Source organism: Osmerus mordax, chromosome 6 (genome assembly GCF_038355195.1).
Source record: "Osmerus mordax isolate fOsmMor3 chromosome 6, fOsmMor3.pri, whole genome shotgun sequence".
Taxonomy (NCBI): Eukaryota; Metazoa; Chordata; class Actinopteri; order Osmeriformes; family Osmeridae; genus Osmerus; species Osmerus mordax.
The window spans coordinates 6,339,382-6,363,648 of NC_090055.1; the positions used below are offsets into that span (position 1 = coordinate 6,339,382).

Consider the following 24,267-nt stretch of genomic DNA (forward strand, 5'->3'; position numbering starts at 1 on the left):
GGGACGGGGTGGGATATGGTTTGAATCCTTTGAAACTCAATTGCGAGGTTCTATCCTGCCTTTAACACTTGCCTTCGACATGTTGAGTCAACTATTAAACAAATTTAGCATGCAGGTTTGTACAATAATTTGACATTGACGTCACATTCAACTAGAACGCCCCCTCACAGGTCTGAATTCCAAATGTCAAAAGGTGTGTCGGCGGCAGCCGCCTGCAGCCCGGCTGACTTGAAGCAGCCAATGGCATTCTCAGCTTCAAGGCATCCGACTGCAGCCGGCTGTCGGCGCCGCCGGCGCTGCATGAAGTCGAATGTACCTATTGAGACACCTAAAGTCACCATAGGAACAAAAGTAAACACGGAAGTTGAGCTGGAAGTCATGGATCTCAAAATTAAACGCTAAAACTATCTTTGCCGACACTTTTATTATACCAACTTTTAACGTGGTTTCACGTGGAGTCATCTTACTTTCACAACTGAACAGTGAGGTTTGACATGAGTGCAGATTAAACAGCAACAACCTAAAGCAGTCAGGAATACCTGTTTATTATACGCAGGTCAGATTCATGCTGTGAATACTACGGAAAAATGCCAACGTTTGAGGAATTAGATGGCCGTTCAGATGCCTTCTCCCTTGCAGCTTCAGAGAGTCCCCGCCCTAGTGACCTGATTGCTAAGAGATACAGGGTTCTACAAAGACTTGGTCGTGGAAGTTTTGGCTGTGTTTACCTAGTCCAAGACAACAAGGCAAGAGACGAGGAGCAGCTGTAAGTCGCCTATATCTGTTGACTTATTCATCTTTTGGCTGCTTATATCCAAATTGCATGTGTAGAGCTGAAATACCTTTTTTTTCTCCTTTTGACCTTTCTTTTAGAATTCTCTCGTGTAACAGAGCATGGTGTCTTGAAATACGCTATACGGTCCATCATCATTCATTCTCCTTTAGGGGGCAGCATTAGCCTGTAAATACACTTGTATTCCATTTTAATCTGTGTACCCCAACAAGTGATAATGAGCATCCACATTATTCTTTCTCTCCCTCCCCTGTCTCTTTCCCACTCTGACCTGCCCTGACTCGTTCACTTGTACCCTCCATCCCCCTGTATCTCTTACACTCTCCCTCAAGTCTTATCTCTCTTTCTGTCTTATATTTACCGTCTCTGTACTACCTCTGTTTCTCTCTCCCTCTCCCCCTCTTTGGTCCTTTCCATATTGTCATTCCCTGGAAAGTAAGCCTATTTGTTCAGCATGAACAAATAGGCTGTGTGCTAATAAAACATATTTAACCGCATTGCAGACCAAACTCCTTCTGAGAATCTTTTTGAAAAACCATTTCTTCAATGATTTTTAATATAGGTTACTGTACTGTACAGTATCACTCAAAATAATGGACCTTGGCGAATTGGAATGGGGTTTTGTCAGATGTGCATGTGTGTGTATATTGTCATTAGTAGTTTAAATACAATGACTGATCTGAAGAAGATTCAACACATAGCATTTTTTTTCCAAAATTCGTTCATTCAAACAAACACCAGATCTCATAACTGCATATCCCACCGCAAAGGGAATGATGATGCCGGGCCAGCCTACGATGCCCACTGGCACAGTCTGTGAGCTCTCAGCCCCAAAGCTCTTTGTACCCACAGATGCCACAGTTCCTATCTAGCCTTACCCATCTCTACCAGCCTTGCCCATCTCTACCAGCCTTGCCCATCTCTACCAGCCTTTCCCATCTCTACCAGCCTTGCCCATCTCTACTAGCCTTGCCCATCTCTACCAGCCTTGCCCATCTCTACCAGCCTTGCCCAGCTCTGAACCTCATACAAAAAGGGAAATCACATACACTGTCACACAGCAAGAAGCTCACAGGCAATAGGCATGGCTCCACAACATTATCGTGGATGTCGTAGCCTGCAGATGCTGAGTGTGTGATATGTTGATGGGAGCCCCTCATGACACTCGTCAGCAACCCATGTCCTCTAAAAATAGATCCCATCCAGGGCTCGACAATAACTATGGCCCGATGGCCCGGGGCCAGTAAAAAGTAACGTCGGGATAGTTAAACTAGCAACTCACTGGCCCGATCGGGCCACTACAAATTATTGATTGAAAATTGTAAAAGTTAACATCCGTCATATGTTTTGCTAAATGCATAAATAACTTCAGCTTGTGGGGCGCACAGTTGGCAAATCAAGAGTTGAGTAGTGAGTGACGAGTGGTTGTCAAATTGTAATTCTCTAATCTCGATACATTTTTAACAACTGGCGCGAGACAATAAAGTGACTATGGCAGCAAAGTAGAGCTACGAGCTCAAACGGAAGCATTTTTATTTATGGAACGAAGATGCACTGTGTCGTCTGTCGTATGTTCCCGTCTAAAGCAGACAAAAGTGGATCTTTTTACACAGGCACCGAGAATTTTCGAAAACAATCCCTGACCAGCCATGCTAGCAGACAGCACCTGGTTTGCGTGACAGCTAAGCGGATGGTTGACAATCCATCTTCCAGGCCGATGACCATGCTGGTCAGGAATTAAAATGTAGATGCCCATCGTGTTATTGCACGACTTATAACAACGGCATATCACGTAATTAAGACGGGCCAGCCGTTCACCTCGTTCCCCCAGGCTATTGAACTGCAGCAGAAGAATGGTGTCGACTTGGGTATTTAGTATCATACTGATGAAATGCTATGGAAGCTTTTATATATTAGCATTGAGACCAGAGGTTTCAGTTTCAGCCTGACAGAGTTGTGCAGAGATGGCTGTCAGCGGGGAAGAGAGCACGTCATGTTTGAGGTTAAAAGTCAATTGTTTTGCTGACTATTACCTTTTTATTTTTTATCACTAGAAATGTGATTTCATTTTTGTTCTTTTTATATCCAGGATGTGTTTAATAAATGGTTAAACATGTTAACAGAATAACACAACTTAGAAGTCTTTTGTTTTGTTGTAACAATGATAAATTACAACTTTTGGAGGGGGGGGCCAGTAAAAATTGTCTTGGGGCCAGTAAGTTTCAAACCCACTGGCCCGGTGGGGACAGTGCCAATTTTTTTTTATGTTGAGCCCTGCATCAATCATCTGGTCCGATCAGCACTCCGCTCATGAATCACTTGCTTGAGAAATTGATGTCTTTTTGTAGGGATTGCTTTGTCTATTCCATTAAACTGTCTTTCAGTTGGACTATCCACAGTGATAAAAGAGGTCTAGCTACCCTTCCTGGAACATACCCTCTGGGACAAAGTAATTCAAGGACTTTGAAAAAAGTTTGGATTGAATGAATCATGACATCACTTACAAGTGTGAACACATTATAGATTTGATTGATTTTCTCTGTCCCCAATTTTTTTTGTTGCTGTTCAACCCCTACTAATTAGCCTACACCCTGTTCATGGTGAACAGCCTGGGTATTGTATAGGTTCTTCGGGCCTGTCTCTAGAGCACTGTTGGTTTTGGGGATCCTGAATAGGATGCGAGACAAGCCCCCCACCAGAAACAGAGGGTACAGCTGTTTCACATCAGCCTCACTCCCTTTTTAATAAGACTTCACCCATCCCATCCATCTTATCGTTTAATTGCTATGTTCAAACGATTGACTTGAGAATGAAGAGCGATGCGTTCTGTAGCCTGTTTAATAAACAAGACTGACAGCCAGCGAAAGCAGGCTCTCCTCCCTTTTATTTAATTCCTACTGATTAGTGTGTGCAGTGTTCTGGAAAAGGACAGAGTTACAAAATCTAGCCCTGTTGGTTAACCCAACTGTTGACAGTGTAAATCATTCAGTTTTCCGTATTCTGTGTGTTCACTAAGATGGAAGGAGCGACTATGCTAGCAGACTACTGTACTGTAGGTAGCAGCTGATTATAGGCTAATGCATTTAGATTGGATACATCATCAGGGGACAGGAGCCTACACACTTCTTCCGAAATACATATTCATGTAGAATCTACATCAATATGTATTCAATTAATTATCTACATTGTAGATAATTAATTGAGTTTAATGGGAAGTTACTAAAATTTGAAGAATTGATATTGTCATATGTTTCCTTTTCAGTTTATACAGCATAATGTTTTCGTCTTTCATATAGATCTATCTTCCTTCACCCCCCCCCCCTTCCACCTCCACCAGGTGTATCTCTATGTCCTTACTGTGGCCCGTTTATCTTTATTATCATCCATTGCTTCTGTGCTTTACCTTCTCTCTATTCTGTTTCTGTTCCACCCATCTTCCTCCTGTACTTCTCTCCCTATCTCCCTCTCATCTATCTCTCCCCAGTAACCCTATAATTTGATCCACACTGTATCCCCCCCGCTGATATTTTACCTCACTCTTTCTCTCTTTTCACTCGATATTTCTCTGTCCCTCCCCTTCTTTTCCTCCTCCTCCACCCCTATCCCCTTCCCTCTTTCTTTCCCCCACAGTGCCACATTCCCTCTATCCTACCCCCCTTTCTCCTCCACACAGTGACAGATCTAGGGCTCCCCTGGTCTTAATTGCTCCATGTGTTTAGTCTCCTCTATCTGGGCTGGCAAGCTTCCTTCTAACCTGCATCACTCCTGCAGGGACTCCTCTTTCCCCTCCCCCTGTCCCCATCTCCCCCTCTCTCTCTCTCTCCAACTGTGTCCCTCACCCCTCCCTCTTCCTTCCCCCTTGCCTCCCACTCCCCCTGTCCCCCCGCCCCCCTCTCTCCCTCTCATACTCTCTCCCTCTAAGTCTCTTCCTCTGACTCCCCCTCTTCTGTCTCTTTCTCTATCTCTCCCTCCTTCTTTCCTCCCTCTCTCTCTCTAAGTATGGTGCTCATATTGTAATTGGAGCCTTTGGGACAGCCTGAAATATCCATGCAAATGAGTTTGGATTGTTCCTGAGGAAGGTAGTGAGACTGAGGGGACGATGGAGAGCGGCTGCACCTTTGTAGCGTTTCAGAGTCTAAAGACGACTTTAAGTGTTCCTGTTCTTCCTGGGAGTTGCCTGTGTGACTGTCAATGAAAATAAATGAAAACATAGTCACAGGCAAGGCGTATGCTGTAGCTACTCTATCTAGGTTCAGTTATCATTCATAATGAGATCGAATGGGTAAATGGAATTATGTTTATCGGGTGATATGTCTGTGGGTGGCATCCTGTGTGTGTGTGTGTGTGTGTGTGTGTGAGTGAGGAGTCGTAACTGTCTTTCTTTCCTCCTCGTTGACCCCTGACCCCTCCTCAGAAAGGTACTGAAGGAGATCCCTCTGGGAGACCTGCACCCCAACCAGACAGTCCATGCCAGCCAAGAGGCCCAGCTACTGTCCCAGCTTCACCACCCAGCCATCCTCACCTTCTACAGCAGCTTCCTGGAGAGAGACTCCTTCTGTATCATTACAGAGTACTGCCAGGTAAATCCAGCTCTGCCACATACCTGACCAATGACCGATGAATCAACCAAACCGAAGACCCAACCAAACAATGAACCTTTACTTTGAAAGACGCGGAGCTGGTCTGCATATTGGCATCTGGAGACAAGTATACACACAAGCTCACGCTTACGACTCCACGTCTCATAGCCCCCATTACAGACACAATGCCATTAAGATCGCTCATTGAGTCTCTGTAAAACTCCCATTAGGTTGAATAGACCCTCTGACGAAACTTCACATTCTCTAAGGCCACGTAAAGGTGGCTATGGCCATTTTTCTCAGGAATTGGATATTAATGGCTGTACCAGAATGAGATGGACTTTAAATATGTATCTGTGAGAGTATGTGGAATGTGCTCATCAGTGCCTTGGTTTGTGTGTGTATGTGCCTGTGTGTGAGATCCATTCTCTCTGATGAATGGGTATTCAATGTCGATTCGTTTGTGTTAATTTCCGAGGACACATTGTTCACCCTCCATACCATCTCCATCTCAATGCCACAGGATAGGGACTTGGACTGCAAGCTGGAGGAGGTAAGAGAAGCGGGTCAGAGCTTACCCGAGACCCAGATCATCGATTGGCTGATCCAGCTGCTGCTTGGACTTCATTACATGCATGAAAGGTGGGAAACTTTGGTTGTAACTAGCCAGTCGTGTGCTCTTCTTCCCTCAACCAATAGTCTTTGTGCTCATATAACTGAGTAGACTTGGTTAAACCCACTCCTCTGTATAAATACAGCCCACTTGCGCCATCGAAGAACTAGCTTTTCGGTGGCGTAGCTGGCTAAAGCGGTGTTTATAGAGGTGGACGTGAGTCAGGAGTATCTCAAGATCTAACCACAGTGTGGGCAAGAGAGGGAGGAAATGGGTCCTAATGAGCACAATGATGACACCTGTTACACATACTTCAGTGTCCGTTGTGACATTACAGCACAGTAAACTAGATTCTCAATAATTTCCATAGGACACAACAACGTCTTTCTTTTTGGACGACTCTTGATTTTAAAGTGCAAACAGTCCCTCAGGGCACCTGAAGTTGTGTTGTGTTTGCGCCGTCACACCTCACAGGTTTAGAGGACCTCGAGCTGCAATAGGCTGTCATGCTCTGACAGCAAATAGTTGTAAAGCTTGAATGGTTACCAAGTGGCACAGCTCAGGTTGAAGAGCTGTTTCTATAAACAAGAGGAGGACATGGTGTTGACCAAACTTATCGTGTGCTCCTCTCACTCTCAGGCGAATCCTTCACCGCGATCTGAAGGCCAAAAACATCTTCTTGAAAAGAAACCTTGTTAAAATTGGTGAGTGGGCCCATGGGAGTTTTTGATGTTTGTGTGCCCCTAAAGCAGGGATGGCACAAGCCCCTCAAGGTATATTTGAAAGCTCCACATGTGCGCAGGGACAGTGGATGAATACATGTGAGGAAGTTGTCAGACTGAAGTAGTGGTAGAAGTATATAAAATGATGGAGGGTTGATCGCACGGGCCTAATGTTTGTTGTACTTAAATGTTATGAATTTCCTTACAGTCTATAACCACTGGGTTTATAATTATTTTGAGAAAGGACAATAGAAATTAGACATTTGTTTGATTAATATTTTGTTGCTTTCCTTGTAGGTGATTTTGGTGTTTCCTGTCTCCTGATTGGGTCATGTGACCTGGCCACTACATTCACAGGTACTCCCTACTACATGAGCCCAGAGGTGCTGAACCAGCAGGGCTACAACTCCAAGTCTGATATCTGGTGGGTCGAGGACCACACAGCTATTCCCATTATCTGCTGAGAACTAACAACATTCAGGGAATGAGCCTGAGTTTTTGCAGAGAGTGAATGGATCTTAGTTCTACTAATATGTTATACTGTGGCTGCTTTCTATGCTAGCTCTCTATCTTAGAGGAATGCTGTAGGGTGGAGTGTTAAAGAAGAGTAGAATAGAAATTAAAATCCCCAAAGGGTCTGTTTGCTTTACAGCTAGACATCAAGAAACATGCAACGCATGAAAGCATATTACACCCACAAAATGTGTACGCTATCTGTCGTGCATTCAGACACAACACTCAACCACGCAGCATTTTCTGGCAACTTCAAAGCTCTCCAGAATCAAAGGAAGCCTGACTGAGTTGAAATGGTTATTAACAGTAACATGCGATGAGTAGAAAGGTGTAGAAGGTTGGAATATACCAGTCAACAGAATCCAACCCCATGCTTGTCCAATCAGAAACAGTCTTGCTTGAGCTTGGGGAAGATCATATGGTACGAGATATGTTGGATAGCAATAAGGCGGACTATCTGAGATAGATGGACTTGAAGGCATGGTTGCAGATATGGTTGCAGATATGTACCCCCCACCCAAATAAAACAATCAATAAATCACCTAAATTGAAGTGAACTTGGCACTATGTCATGCTGAATGGAGCCATCTGCCACGGGACCAATCTCTGCTATCTTCCACTCTCACACATGGCCTCCCTGGACCGTAAATCTATTTTCCCAAGGAAATGACCACTAATCTAAGACTGGGCATGGGGAAATTGGGTTTTTGCAGAGAGAGAGAGAGAGAGAGAGAGAGAGAGAGAGGAAAGGGGAGGGGAGATACTGTAGATAGCATGAAACAGTGGCAGAGAGAGAGAGGAAGGCTGGGGCGACCGGAGAGATAGCATTGATCTCCAGCATATAGATACACCCCTCCCAGGGTAGAGTGTTGTTGACTCAACGCCCACACCCCCCACCCTTTCTGCTTCCACAAACCATACTAATGAGAAGAGAAGATAATTCAAGCCTGTATCATTATAATGTCTTTTTAATAAGAATACAATTTGGTGTGGAGACTGAACTAGTAAGTGGTGAAAATGCCTTTGTTCTCTTAACATATTATCACTGTGGTGAAAATGCAATCTGAACTGTCCAGCATGTCAATACTGTCAAGAAAAGATCCCTATTTTATGGATGAATCAATCATCTTGGCTATTATTATCTGACTTGGGATAGGAATTGCAGGGGTTTGAAATGAGAAGGTAAAAGAGATGGAAAAGACAAAGCAGGGGATGATTGGTAAATAACCAGCAACACACTTTCTAAAATCCCATTTCCCCTATTCTGATGCTATCACGAAAGCTGAAGCTCATTTATCCAGTCATATTTCTCCAACCTACTGCACACTCTTCCACTTTCAGAATCCAATATGATTATTCATAGCCGCTCTTGGCTTTTCTTTTATAACTATCAGAAGTATATGAGATGAGATTTCACCTCTCAAGATTGTGTGTGTGCGTGCGGTTTCTGTTTATTCAGCATTAATCCTCCAGGATACATCAGGCTCACATGAGTCTATCTTTGGGATTATAGATAGTGGAATATGAGACCAAATTGATTTTTTCTGTTTCAGTTACATCCGGTATCAGTTTGCACTGCCATAAAGTGTCCTTTATATGGATCAACAAAGTTCCGCACGACCTCATCACTGCCCAGGTGCTTGGGGGCTCAGGGGTTACCTTGGCTGACAGAACAGGGCCTTCACTGTTATGTGAAATAGGGTAGAGAATAGTTAGTATGTATGTGCAACAGGGTAGAGACGTAATAGGGTTGGATCATACACCTAGGTATTCAGGGGTTTGGTCATGGTGAGTGCTGGGGGGAAACATGCCATACTGGAGATCATTTTAGATTGTATTGAGCTGTATTGTACATGCAGTGTTTACATGATACATTTCAGTGTGTTTCCTCTGGTATAAGATGAGGTGTGTTTTGATCCCCAGGGCGCTTGGATGTGTCCTGTATGAAATGTGTTGTCTGGCGCATGCCTTTGAGGGTCACAGCTTCCTGTCTGTGGTGATGAAGATAGTCGAAGGGGAGACCCCCACCCTGCCGGAAGGTTACTCACGAGAGCTCAACTCCGTCATGCAACGGTGAGACACTTCTGAACCAAATGATGTAACCCGGCAGAACTATTTCTAACTTTCAAACTGATCCTTCTGTCCACAGGATGCTTGAGAAAAACCCTCCTTCGAGAATCTCTGCTGAAGAGGCTCTCAGGACCAAGATCATAGAGACCAGCATGCAGGTTAGACAACGCTACATTAACATGTGTCCTACATTCAACTAGCGTGAAGGTTATATCACAACATTATCAGTTCTGCATGCAACTAGCACGCAGGCTAGACAACACAACATTAAACTGTCTCCTAAACACAGCCATACAAGCATTACTATTGAGTAGCATTTAAGTCCCAAACAATTACTTGTTTGGCTGACCTAATATTAAAGACATTTCAGCAACATCATCCACTTTATCAGGCTGACAAACTGAAAGTACAGTATTTGACTTTCTATCATATTTATTTATCAAATCAATATCTTCTCAGACCAAACGGGTTCATACCCTTTTCAAACCAAGTGTTCCAGTAGTTTTTCAAGCACTTATTGATTGCATTCAAATACAGTCGGAGTATCACACCACCCCATGTACGTATCACACACACACACACTCAGATAAATACATGCAAATACGGCAGTCTCATTTAAAAAGCTATAAGCGTGTGAAATAGTAAACAGTAATGTTGTAAAGTAATAAACATTTCTAACAAGCAGATATAGTTGCATTAAACATGTTCATAAGTCTCTCATATGCCCAGTGCGGCTTCCAATGACTGAGCTCCCAAAAGAAGCTTTGAATTCTGTAAAAAATATAATTACACCCCCAGGCATGGTTCAATATGACTGTTCATGTACAAATCAGACTCAACATGTAGGGACGGATTGATATTCTAGCTACTAGCAATACCCAGTATATAAACCATGGTGTAGATCTTGAAGAAAACCCCTCCTCTACTTACACCCTGTTATCTTCTATTCTCTGTTATCGGGGTCATTACTACTGTATTTGGTCTTGATGACACAAAACACAGTGCTTTTTTTTGAAGTCTCTTTTCTGCTCGTCCTCGTCCTCTTCCTCCTCCTCCCCCTCTTTCCCATTAGCTTTCCTCTGTGCTGGAATCCTCTGCAGGGTGTCAACAGACCGCTGTAATTTGTGGGTTGGGTGTTGTGAGATTCCCCCCCATTGTTGTGTGAAGTGTGCCTTCTCCCCCTCTTTGCCCTGTAGCTTGGCCCCATACATCCTTAGTGTTAGGTTTCGAGAGAGATAATAAAAGGTTGAGAGATGGAGGGAGAGAGATAGAGTGAGAGCAAGAGGGAGGTAAATGATGGGATATGGATGGAGAAAGAGACGGAGTGGAAGAGAGATGGAGGGAGATGGAGGGAGAGGCTGAGAGATGGACTTAAATAAAATGATATAGCGTGAGAGCGAGTGAGAAGACAGTAGCTTCTACTGTGGTTTAATTGGTTTCTCCATTTGTTATTGCAAGCTTTCCTCTCTCCCTTCTCCTTTCTCTCCCTTTCCCCCTATCTCTTCCTGTCTTAGAGCTTAAAGCACAAGCTCTTCAGTACGACACTGGAAGACAAGGAGTCTGGAGGAGAGAGAGATGCTGTACAGATAGCTAAAGCCCTGTAAGTGTGTGATTTCTTCCCTCAATGTCTTTGCCTCCCCTCTTTATCTTTTGTATTCTCTCTATTCTTTATTATAGTCTCCCTCCCTCTCTCTCTCTCTCTCTCTCTCTCTCTCCCTCCCTCTCTCTCTCTCTCTCTCTCTCTCTCTCTCTAACTGTCTTTCTTTATCTCTATCTCACTCACTCTCTCTTGTGCTCTCTCTCTCTCTCTCTCTCTCTCTCTCCCTCCCTCTCTCTCTCTCTCTCTCTCTCTCTCTCCCTCCCTCTCTCTCTCTCTCTCTCTCTCTCTCTCTCTAACTGTCTTTCTTTATCTCTATCTCACTCACTCTCTCTTGTGCTCTCTCTCTCTCTCTCTCTCTCTCTCTCTCTCTCTCTCTCTCTCTCTCTCTCTCTCTCTCTCTATACACTCACTCAATTACTCACACCCGTCAGTGTCTATAAATGCACATCCCCCCTCCAGTCTCATCAGAGCTGTGCATTTGGTTGGTGATAACCATGTGAGGGCTAAGTAGCAGCTGTCTCTTACCAGACCTAGGCATCACTGATGAGAACTACCTCCAATCAGACAGCATGTCCATCAGCATTAGCTTAGCATGGCCACGCTGTGGCATGGCTACACACTGCACACGTTAAACTCACCGCATATTTACATTTTACATGTAAAACCACCACACACAAGGACATATCACTTGTTTTTGGTTTGTGTCAGATTATTTGTAAATATAGTTCTATGAAAGCCTTTCCTCTCATTGACACTTTGACCGTTTGACACGTGTTACCCAGACAGAAGAAGGTTCACCTGCAGACCCTGCGTGAGAGGTCAGAGGTGGACAGGATGACCCCCAGAGAGAGAATGAGGCTGAGAAAACTGGAGGCTGCAGATGACAAGGCCAGGAGGCTGAGGTAGCACGCACACAGACACATCAACACAGAGTCTCTATGAGGATATTGCTTGTTTTTTTTTAATTAGCAGGGTTGAGTCTAAGTATGGTCTGGACTGTGTCAGAGAGCCCTCGGACCAGGACCAAGAGAACCAGCAAAGCTTCTTACTGTCACAATTTACTGCATATTGCTTGTCCCATAACAGAAAATTGGCTGAAGAGAAATACCAGGAAAATCACAGACGAATGCAGGAGCTTAGGAGCCGCCATTTTGAAAAAGTCAGCTTGGACGTCTTCAGTGTAAGATGTTTCCATCTAGAATAATGAAAGTGCATTCATAGGGAATATGCACATAATTGGATGAAAATGATTTGTCTAGGAACTCAATTAAATGAATTTACTAATTGTCTTGAGTGCAATTAGTTTTCAGTTCTATGGTGGCACTTGAACTCCAAAGGTTTCTTTTTTTGGTGAAGCTAATTGCCTATTCCCATATGGTCCCATTAGCCAGTAGCTCCCCCTAATTGAAATTTGATTCCAAAATATATGTATTTTTGTCAGTTTCTTTGAAATACTGGGTACTTTTTTACGACACGTAGTACACAGGAGACAAATTACCTTTTCACTTCCAACCAATAGGAGAGTGCAGAGGATGCTGATCACCAGACTTTGCCAATTACAGCTCAGGATTACCGGTCGCTGGGCTGCTCACAGCCAATAGGAAGGCAGCAACAGGACAGAATGTGCATGTCTGAGCCAGGTGAATGCAGTAAGTCGATATTTCTCCACCATCAGAATATTATCTTTCACAAGCATTACCCTCTCTCTCAGTGTGAAGTTAGCAGAGTACATATTTCAGCAGTTACCAGATGCTCATTTTCACTGTAGAAGGTCTAGAAGAAAGGGTCCATCATGATGATGTGTACACCATCCATCCATCTCTCCATCCATCCATCCATCTCTCTCTCCTTCTCCATCCATCTGTCCCCCCCTCCATCCAGCTATCTCTCCATCCATTCCTCCTTTCACCCATCTCTCCATCTGTCTCTCCCTCTATTCCTCCTTCTTTCTCTCCCACCATCTCACCCTAGTTCCAAGCTGGGAAAGCAAAGACAGAGACTGTTGAACCCAAGTCATACTTTCATCTAACCTGATAAATAGAGCTCTGCTGAGTAGATTTTGGGCAGAATGTAATGTGACGATAAAAAGGTTCCAATGTAGTACATGTATATATCTCTGAACAGTAGATTTTAATTAAAGTAAATCCCAGGTACCCCAGACTGCCTCTGCACAGTAAAAAAAAACTGACACCCTTCGAGGAATGCAAACACCCCGCTCACACACTCATAATTTATAAGTCAACATGCAGTGACAAGTAGCTAAACACAGAAACATACTGTATCAAACCACACTCTTATAGAGAAAACATCAGTGCATGACGCAAACAAACATGCCTCAATACATAGATGGTGGATCTGAGGGGGCTGAGGTTTATTAGATATATTTCACAGTACTGTTCAGTATACTCATCATCAACTGTAATAAAACAGTACAGTGCTTGTAAACAAACTACTGTTCTCCCTCTCTCTGTCTCCCTCCTTTTCTCTCTCTCTCCTTCTCTCTCTTTACTGCTCCTTTTCTTTCTCCTTCTCTTCCTCTCACAGTCTCTCCCTCTCTTTGTCCATCTCCCTGGCTCTGGAGTTATTGTCCCTCCAGAGCCCTGGTTAGGGTGGTGCTCAGGTGGAGGTTGCTAAGTGAGAGAATGGAGGCATTCAGGCGAGACAGCGCAGACATACACCACAGATGCTTCCACCACACATTGCCTCATCATAGAAATCCTAAGTGAAAGATGGAAAAGGAGAGATAGAGAGGAAATGATACAGTGGTTGAAAGACAGAGGGGGGGGGGGGGAGGCAGGGACATTGATTGAGTAGACCTTGCATCTCCATCTCCATGGAAGGTGAAGACTCACAGTGTAAAGGCATTGAACATGAATCCCAGTCAGCAACCATTCATAGTATCTACATGAATCAGTGGTTTTATTGTAACCTATCAAAGTATGTCTTCTCATGACAAAACACTGTCCTTCTAAATTCCCGTTAGAATATAAAACAGAACTTTCCCTTACCCTTCATTTACTCCAATGACTTGCTGCTTTGATTTACCCACTGCGAGTGTGTATATGTCTTTGTGTGTGTGTGTGTGTGTGTGTGTGTTCAGAGATCCCAGAGGATCCCCAGACAGCAGAGGTCTACTATGATCAGGATGGCTTTGAGTCGTGCTCTGAAGAGGAGGACTCAGCAGAGAAGAGCCCAGCTCTCACCTCAGATCTTTATCACACCTGTCAACAGGTGAGGTGTGTGTCTGTGTGTGTCTGTGTGTGTCTGTGTTTGTTTGTTTGTGTGTGTGTGTGTGTGAGTGTGTGTGTGTGCATCGTTCCTAAAACTATTATATCATTAATATAAAGTTTGAATCTATGTGTAACTTTGATCAGTCATGTTGGTGCCGGATCATAGAGCATTAACTCTAATGGGTTCATTTGACAGAATCACTTTTGCACCATTTACTTCCATTACAGGAGTCAGAATCCTTTATTTATACTGGTTTCGGAATGCCGTAATGTTGAAACGGCATTACTCTATAATACTCTGTATTTTTATAGAATTTATATTTCATTAAAATGGTTCATCCCCATGTAATTGACAGTGGAGTAATTGCTGTCTGGGCCAACAGCAGACACTCACTGATATGGACAATTCAATCGGAAAGAGAGTTTATTGAGGGAAGTCTGTCTGTCTGTGTGTCGGTCGGTTGGTCAGTTTGTCTGCCTGTCTTGCTAGCTGTCTGGCTGTTTGTCTGTTTGGCTGGCACAAAGTCCTTACCAGAATAGCAAAGAGCTTGAAAATCTCATAGAAATTCTACTATAATTATTTAGTTTGTATTCTGTAGCTGCGTAGGAGTGGGGTGGGTGTTGAGGGGATTAGCTGTTCTTCTCGTTCTCAGCTGGGTGCATCGGTAGATAATGATGTTTATTGGCTGTGGGACTTACACTATTCATTCATTGTTTTGAATTGTTCTCACCTCTTTGTCCAGTTCAGAGTGAGAGAATACTCAGAGTTTTAGCTGTCTCTTCACGGTTTCTGTCTCTTAACCAGCACCCGCTCATTTTTTAGAAAACACAAAATGAAATTAGCAAAAAAGTAATTTTATAAAATGGATGAAAGCCAGAGGGCCTTTAGCAAGGTTCCATATTGCGAGACCATTGACATGACTTTTGGCAGTGTGATGCTGTATTGTTTTACAGGACTGACTGTGGCCCATTCATTCTGAACATACCTAGGTTGCAGTCAGTCTATCAGCATTTACATGGCATTAAATACATCATCACAGCCATTGTCAGCATATCTTATCCTTGCCATTGGTGAAGTGCCTTGCCCAAGGACGTAATTCGTCACGGCCGGGAATCGAACCGGCCGTGACGAATTCTGTCTGAATTACGTTCGAACCGGCAACCTTCTGATTAATAGTCCGACTCCCTAACCGCTCAGCCATCTGACCCATCAGAATCTGTGTAAGCCATCTTACACAGATTCTGATAACACACACACACACATTAGGGGTCACACAGACTGATATTACATAATGTTCATGATCAGATTAACATTACACATTATGTACACGATCTCAGTATTTTGTCTATAATTAAAATCTGATTAGCATTATTGTGATGCAAACCATTTCTCTTTCGACAAGTAAGATTCCCTGACATGAGGGAATGTACATAATGACCAGAAGGATTTGGGAAATACAATGCAGAATTACACAAACTTATTTGGAATTCCTAGTGCATGCAAGGCACCAATTAAAGAAGAAGAATTTATATGTTTGCCCAAATGTTTCCCTTCTTCTTTTAATTTGGAAACGTATCAGGGCTGCCATCTAGTCTCTACTGGCAGAGAGGATGATATTAAAACTATATCTCAGTGCTGGAGAAAGACAGACTATAGGAGAAGAAAACAAGATACTAAATAAATGAAATTTCTCAATGAGAGGAATGGACCAAGTGTAAGTAATGAGGCCCTGTCCAGCTACTCGTAATTAAGTAATCCTAATGGCAGTCTGGGAGTAGAATTAGGCCACCCTAACAACCACAACCACTCCCAGACAGGAAACTGTAGAATGAGTGATAATCTCATATAAAACACCCACAGTGAATTTCCAGGGGTCTGTATCCATCCAGACAAAGTTGATTTGGTAGTTGAATCAATGAAGATTTAGTAGTTAGATTAACTACATAACTTTTGTAGGAAAGTAGTGAGGAGCGCTCGATGCTTGATCTCTGGAGTCAGTTTCATCCTCCATGTTTCATCCGCTGTACTTCATCTTCCGTGCCTGTACTTTAGCAGACCCTCTCTCCATCCCCTCTCAACAGTAGCAGGTTATCTAGAAGACTCAGGCTCTCAACATGCTCTCTCATTCGGAAGGTTTTGTCTCCCCTTCCAACATCATGTTGCAGTTCTTCATGCTTTGTCCGTCCTCTCCCACCTCTCTCCCAGAGCTGATGTGGTTGGTGGCTGCTGACAGATTAGGGGTAGTGAATGCAACAAAGGGAAGGAATGTGTCGCCTGTCCTGTTCTCTCGCTGTCAGGTGAATTTACAATGCATGCACCACTCCAGAGTTTCTCAGGAAAGTGCATAGCTTCTGTGTTGGCGTATCAAGTGTGTCGGTGTGTGTTAGTGTGATCTTGGAGGTCAGCCAACAGCTGGTGCACCTTGGTCCCGGTGACACTACAGCTGCATACACATCCTGTCGTGTGTCTTTGAGAGCATCTGCTGAATGTAATGTTGTCAGCTGAACGATTTCTCCTGAGATGAGGGTGTGTGTCTCAGTAGTGCTGTCGGGGGATTTGGGCTCCTCTTTTTTTCTGGACAGTGTAATTGGCTCACGCTGTCTCCGGGGGAAGTGGTTTTGAACCGTACCCTACCTGTGATAGGGAGTGGAACATTCTTGGGGAGAGATGTGTCTAGAAGCATGAGGTTGACCATCCTTTCAGCAGAGCCCTCACCTGTCAGTGTGTGTTTATGCTGAGGCATTTGCTCCTGGAATCAATGTGATTTAGCAGTACATTTATGTCCTATAACATTCTGTGAATCTGCTTCTCCCTTGTAAACTGTATCAGTAACAATTTATTCTCAAAATTATCTATTTACGGATTCATATTGAATGTGATACATTAGAATATAATGTTTGTTTATTTATATCATATAATGTTTCTAAACAGAAGCCAAAAGCTTTCCCTCAACAAAACTGAAATTCTTAAACTTTTCCATACTGGATAAAGTGCTTATTAGTAACTATCTCCAAACCAATAATAACTCTTCCAGGATAGTGTTATTAACTAACTTTAACCCTGATTCTTCCAGGATAGTGACCTAGATGCAATGATTATGCACATGGAAAAAGTACTTCAAGGAGAAGTCAGTGGTAAGATATGCTTGTGTACTCACACACACACACACACACACACTCACACATGGATGTATGGTGAAGTACACAAAGAGAAGCAAACACACAGACACTAGTATGAACTGAGGAAGCATTTAGCTCTGAAACTGATCTGACTCCTCTGGCTTTATCATGATGCTATTTGCAGCACCAGGAAGTGTTCCTTCCTCAGCCCAGATAGGGTTGTCCTTCCAGTATCTCTTACTGTCTGATTTATCCTCTTAGCATACTAGGTTTCCTTCTCATTACTGTATACAGATTGTCTAAGGTTTAGGGATCTGTTTATCTGACTCCATTTTATGCACCCTTGGTTTTCTACTCTTTCAATATTTTACCATTTCATTTAACCCTTGTGTTATCTTCGGGTCATTCTGACCCATCAGTCATTGTGACCCACCGTCGTATTGCGACAGATTTACCGCATACAAAGACAAAGTGAAGCATTTTCTTTTAACAGCTAGGCTGTCTCAGACCCCCCACATTGCAAAGGTTAAAAGAAAATTATTTTAATTTGTTTTTGTATTGGGTAAAATTGGGTAAACACAACGATGGTTCATTATGAACCTTTGGGTCATGTGACCCGAAGGCAGCACGAGGGTTAAAGAAAAGATCACTTTACTGTGATCATTTGTCTCAAAATGAAAGTTACCATGATGGCACAAATGATGAATCATTCTGCCATCACAATACAATTGACATCAAATCGATCCATCATGGTTAGATATCACATTATGACTGTATGTCTATTATTACCTTTCATCCAGGATAGATATTCCAAGCTAGCTTTGAATGCAGTCAGGCAACTACAATGTACAGTAAGTGCATTGTGCTCAACACATTTATATATGTGCATACAGCATTTTTTCCATATTTTTCACAGCTTGGTTTTTGTAATGTATTTGACTGTTTCCAGTGAATATTTCTGTGCATAAATGTTTCTGTGAAGCGTAGCGAGGCAGGAGCGGTTCACAGCCCTGTGGAGGAATACAGAGAAAACACACGCTAATGTTACACACATATACAAATGAACACACATATACAAATGAACACACACACTTGCAGGATCAAGTCAACGAATAAGGGTTTGAAACGTAGGAATGGTAAGAAATAGCATCTGCTATCTCTGTGTCATGTCAAACAAATCTGTTAATTACTCCTCGAACTTGTAAATGAAGAGCTATGGTATGATATGCACACACACACACATATACCTCTATTACACTTGCTCAAAATACAATACATAAAGCAGTACAGTACGTCCAGCTTTCTCTCTCCCCCTCCCTCTCCCCCTCCCCCTCCCTCTCCTCTCTCTCTCTCTCTCTCTCTCTCTCTCTCTCTCTCTCTCTCTCTCTCTCTCTCTCTCTCTCTCTCTCTCTCTCTCTCTCACTCTCTCTCCTCTCCCCCTCCTCTGTTGGCTGATCCAGTGAACCGTAGCCCTCATGTCAGATGCTGGCAGGTCCCAGCCCCTCCTCAGTCTGCTCACCTGTGGCGAGGCCTCCTCTCACAGCCAGCACACTGCATTTCAATACTGCCCCAGATACGTTTTTAAACTTTCTCCTAGCCCATTTATTACTGCATAAACAGTCTGGGGAGTTTCGGATGTCACGCTGGCTAGCAGAGGCATACTCAGAAACATTTCTTCACTGCCCTGGAGCACATGATTTTTGTTCTGCATCTTGCATCATGTTTGGTTGTAGCAATTGCTACTCAAAGCCACCGAGTAATTGTAAGACTGGGTGTTAAATGGTTAAATGGGAGTCAGATGGCTGAGCGGTGAGGGAGTCGGGCTAGTAATCTGAAGGTTGCCAGTTCGATTCCCAGCCGTGCAAAATGACGTTGTGTCCTTGGGCAAGGCACTTCACCCTACTTGCCTCGGGGGGAATGTCCCTATACTTACTGTAAGTCGCTCTGGATAAGAGCGTTTGCTAAATGACTAAATGTAAATGTTTAGATGCCTGAACTCCACAGTTCAGAATACTGTTTATTCTAATAACAACAATATACAAAATAATAGCGTGTTCTCGTCAACACGATCAAAAAACTGTGCTCATCCTGGTCTCTAATCGATTCCACCTGTCCAGGTGAGCTCACCTATAAAGCTCTCCTGCACCCAGACACCACCCAGTGTTCAAATGAATACGATACACAACAACAAATGAACCATACATAATGGCTGCAACATGTTTATACACGCACACTGCAAAGGGACATTGTTGAGGGACAGTGGTAAGGGACACCATGTTAAGGGACAAAGTGCTGAAGGTATGCTATAATGGGACTGTTGAACTCAGCGTTACATCTCCTCTTGTTGAGTGTTTCCTGTCACTCTATACACGACACCCTAAGATTCTGAGCTATTCACAACATCTGGCGTATCTCACTAAAAACAAATATACTTTTAATACCCCCATACTTCCACCGCTTCAACCATCATTTGCTGACTGGAAAGCTAACTCTCCATTCTCCCAGGCAATGTAGAAGTATTTCATATCCGAGGAGACAAGAAAATACATAGCATCATATACTGAGAATATAGATCATATCATAATCCCATATTGTTGTTGAGAAGCAGCGTGTGCAGAAAGCAGAGCGTTCCCAGTGTTGCCAGACCCGAATCAGAGTAGAGCTATCTCAAATAGTCAACTGTGTGTGTGTGTGTGTGTGTGCGTTTCACCTGAGGTCCTGATCTTTATCTGGTGTGTAGCGTACGGAGCAGCAGGAGGCCAGTGCAGCCCTCAGGGAAGCTCCTTCGTCAACAGCAGCATGGTGCACGGCAGGATTCAGCGCATGAGAGAGTGAGTGCCAACACTTCTCCTCACCCTCACCTCACCTTCAACACCTCTCCTCAGACAGACGTCCTCGCCTCCCTCACCTTAAACACACCCCACTGACCTTCAATACCCCATCACCTCCTCCACCTTCAACAATAGCCCTTAAATGACACAATGACACAATATACAGCATATAAAAACAAAAACAACAAATCTGTTCTATAGTTGTTTGTTTTATAGCGATATCTTTCTCCCTGACGTTACCTTTGATCAGGTAAGCCATTGGTTATGTGTACCTCTTTGCCCACTGAGATTCCCCGCCATAGTGAGACACAGGCAGAGAGACACAGACTGAGACCCAGACAGCAAGACGAATGGACAGAGAGACAGAAAAACAGAAAACAATTGTTTAATGTTTAAATATGCTGTCAGGTGCTTAGAAGAGGTCCACAAATACTTTGCGGAACATTGCGATGATTAATCCCCCTTAAAACTACTCACATACTGTACATCTTTTTGTCTTCCCTCTCAAGTCTCTCAAACACACACACACACAGATTACACACTCCTGCTGAGACTTGGCCGGGCGTATTAATAACAGAATACATTTCCTGTGGGAAGAAGAATTAGACCCTGTCAGATCCCAGCTATCGCTGCATAAAGGGCAGAGGAGGGGGAGGAGAAAGAGAAGAAATAGAGGGATGGAGGGAGGAGAGGAAAACAGGTAGCAATTTTCAGCAGCTGTGTTCCCCCCAAGCCTCCCCTGACTCTGTATGATGGAGCCTGGGCTCTTTATAATATGGAGGCTGAAACCGAATGGGAGTAACCTATTGTGCTTCTGCCTGCATGCATGTTTGTCTGTGTGTTTGTCTTGGTGTCACTGAAAGGGATTGTCCCAGTAAGTGGGCATGGTATTTGGTCTCTGAGCATATCATGTAGTGGAGGGTTAAAGACTGCAGGATTAGCACCTTCCCCACGTCCCTGCCCTCAGTATCTCCACTGACTGGTGAGGGAGAGACCTGTCTACTTGTGGCTGTCTCTGTTGGAATTGGAACTTGACATTTAGCCCAAAGCATTGTTAATGAGGGACTTCTGCTATCATACCGTGAGCCTCTCATCGGTCTCATCACAGGTATAAAGAACTATTACACTAAAGTGCATTTGCACACTAATTTCTCTTTGTAGGATAAATAAAGTTGAAAGTTGAAGTTGGAGTAAGGATCACTTGTGGAATTCCTTATTTTTGTTGGGTTTAAAAATGTAAGCTGATTGCTGGATGAGGAGGTAGGATTTAAATATGACGCTGTATTTACTGTTGTTTCGGTGGCAGATGAATGGGTTTGATTGCTAAACCTTGATTAGCTCTAGACATGAAGTAGACACAGCTTTGCATGAGTGGTGTGTGTTTGTGTGTGTGTGTGTGTGTATATGACTGTCTGTCTTACCTTTTATATAGTGGAAAACAGATTCGTTTTTAAAATGATTGATATACGTGATAATTTTACTTGTTTGTTCTTGAATCTTTCCACGATGAGTTACCTGGAGAAATGTTGAGGTTGTAAGAAGATTGCCCGGGGCCTCAGACGGATGTCTGCACAGTCCTCTGACCTTCCTCTTAGTCTAAGCGAACCTCCTCTTCCTCTTTTACAAGAAGAGGTTTAGATCCGCCCCCTGGACTAGGTCATCCATCCTGGACCTCCACCCATCTACCCACACCTGGATCTTTCAGCTGGTTCTAGCAGAAACATCCTGGGTGTTGGGCTGCATCCAAGAGTCCAAATCACTGAGCAAAAACTGCCTGAGAAGCCTGGATCTTTTAGAGTCTTGAAGTCCTAATCCCTTTTCTGTTATCGACATCCTCAAAAAGTTGCACAGTCCAATCTGGGAGATTCTAATAGTTCATTTAGCTGTGAAAGAGTTCTGTAAATGACCATTATCTGGTGTCTGAGTCTGCCAAACCAATAACCCTCAACCCTTCTGCCACGATAACAATTTGCAAAATCCTATGAAGTGTCTGGTGTGAAAGACTGAGGGGTAAAGTAGCAGTTTTTGTTATTAAAGGAAGAACGTTTCATAAAACGAAAAACAGCCTTGAGGGTAAAAAAGTTTTGAATCCAATATTTAGTTTGTTTCATAATGCTCTCAGTTTGATGAGTTTGATTTCAAATACATTTTTTTTTGTTTGATCCGAAATTATAATAAAATGTATAAGGTATGTACAATAAAAAGTTGTTCGCACCAGTCACAGTATCTCATTAGAATACTTCACCTCAACAGGCTAGATAAGGACTGACTTTTCTGTGTGCACAGACACACACACACACACACACACACACACACAGAGTGTGGTAGACTATTTAGGCTAATCTGTCATGCAATGCTTACTCTCTATGCTATGCATCAGTTTAGCTTATCAAGCATTCAAGTGATAGTCATAGTCATAGTCCAATGGTCGCATTTTTTAATATTAAATATTTCAGGGCAGTTGTACCGATTCCAAGTCCATTGGAATACCAATGATGTAAATCCAGATACATCCAGTACATCAAATGTCAGTGCTCACAAAATAACATGTGATCCTGCAACAGACTGCTTATTGTTGTTGACGATCTTAACCCTCTCTCTGTGCCACCCTCAGATCAGTGTCCCGTCGTCTGGGTCCAGGAGTCTTCCAGAGAGTTTATGAGTACCTGAAAGAGGCCAGGGCGAGGCATGAGGGTGACGCCAGCATAAGGGAAGCCCTGGCGAGCATGGTGGAGACGCCCAGCGACTGCTTTGAGGTCGACCAACTTCTGTACTATGAGGAACAACTACAGGAGGCCAGAGAGGGAGCAGGACGACCCACACATACACATTCACAACACGTATTCACAGAGACACACTCGCATGCATAGAAAGGTGACCCTGAATTTATGTAGTTGATATAAGTGTGTGTAAGAGTCCAATCTGCCCTGTAACATATGCAGTGAAAATCAACACCCCTTTAACCGCGTATAATTGAAAAATCACTGTTTTTGGTGACCGAATACCTGCCACAGTCAAAAATTAGCATCAGCTCTGCTAGCATCAGCTCTGCTATTTTCAGCTGGTTCTTCCTCCGTGCTCTACTTCCTCATCTCTCTTGTTATGTCTCTGAGGGAATTAAGATGATAGTATTTGATCAAGCTCACAGAGAAACTTTTACTGTTTCTACACACTCCCAATGCTTCTCTGCTGTTGCGTTGGACCTCTTTGATGTGTGTGAGGACATTATCAGGAGAGAGATGGGGAGGGTCCCACTATTTAACTGCATCTTCACTTCCATCTCCCATCTCCACAGAACCCATTAAACGCTTCTTCAGTACATGGCTTCAGTGCAGTCATCAATATTCTTCAGTATGTACATTTCTTCATAGGATTCAGGGCAGTTTCCAGGTTGAAACCTGTTGTCAAGAGACACGGGAGGAGTGAGGCCGGAAACATTTATATGTTTAGTAACAAATGTATTTTCATCATGAGCTGGTGTTTTGACAGCCAGGAGACCCAAAACTCCATAATGAACAGCATATTATTTCACTCCTAAGTGTCAAAGTTTTATCACTGTTAAGATTCATTGGCATATACACAAGTCCCCACAGAGAACGACTGCCTTCACCAGCTGGTGCTACAATACTGCGAGGGAGATGAAGGGGGAGAGAGAGATATAGAGAAGGAGTGAGAGAAACACAGGGAGGGAAACAGTTACTGAGACGGAGGGAGAAAGTGATACAGAGAGGCAGTGAGAGGACGAGAGAGAGAGAGACAGGAAGGCAGAGATAGAGACGGAGGGAGAGAGTGATACAGAGAGGCAGTGAGAGGACGACAGAGAGAGATAGAGAGAGAGAGAGACCTGAAGGCAGAGATAGAGACGGAGGGAGAGATCCTGAGAAGCCTTCTGCCTGTCAGTGTGCGCAACCTCTTTTATCTCCCAGGGTGTAACTGACGAGACCAGGAATGGAGGGGGGGGGGGGGGGGGGGGTTTCCTCCAGCTTTGTGAGATCAAACCCACACATGTCGTTCCCCGTGGAAATCTTCACAACAATCCAGGCTACAAGGTAGTGTCTTCCTCCCCCTCTGAAGACAATTGTAGAGAGCCTTCCTCCTCAACATGGTTCTCCATTGCCCACTTAATCAACTATGAACACCTTGCTTTGGTTTTTCGAAGCATCTGCTTTGGTTTTTTGAAGCATCTGTTTTTTTC

The 24,267-nt window shown here is 43.5% G+C and overlaps 1 protein-coding gene across 1 annotated transcript; it reads left to right on the forward strand.

Moving 5' to 3' along the window:
• Positions 1 to 392: 392 nt before the first annotated feature.
• On the forward strand, positions 393 to 23,341 carry nek11 (NIMA-related kinase 11). Its single transcript, XM_067238230.1, has 15 exons — positions 393 to 766; positions 5,208 to 5,373; positions 5,897 to 6,015; positions 6,626 to 6,690; positions 7,006 to 7,132; positions 9,145 to 9,294; positions 9,371 to 9,449; positions 10,806 to 10,891; positions 11,674 to 11,793; positions 11,978 to 12,071; positions 12,411 to 12,540; positions 13,992 to 14,122; positions 17,196 to 17,256; positions 19,982 to 20,072; positions 22,687 to 23,341. The coding sequence occupies exons 1-15, from the start codon at positions 588 to 590 to the stop codon at positions 22,940 to 22,942; spliced, it is 1,854 nt and encodes a 617-aa protein (XP_067094331.1). The 5' UTR covers positions 393 to 587; the 3' UTR covers positions 22,943 to 23,341.
• The last annotated feature ends 926 nt before the right edge of the window (positions 23,342 to 24,267 follow it).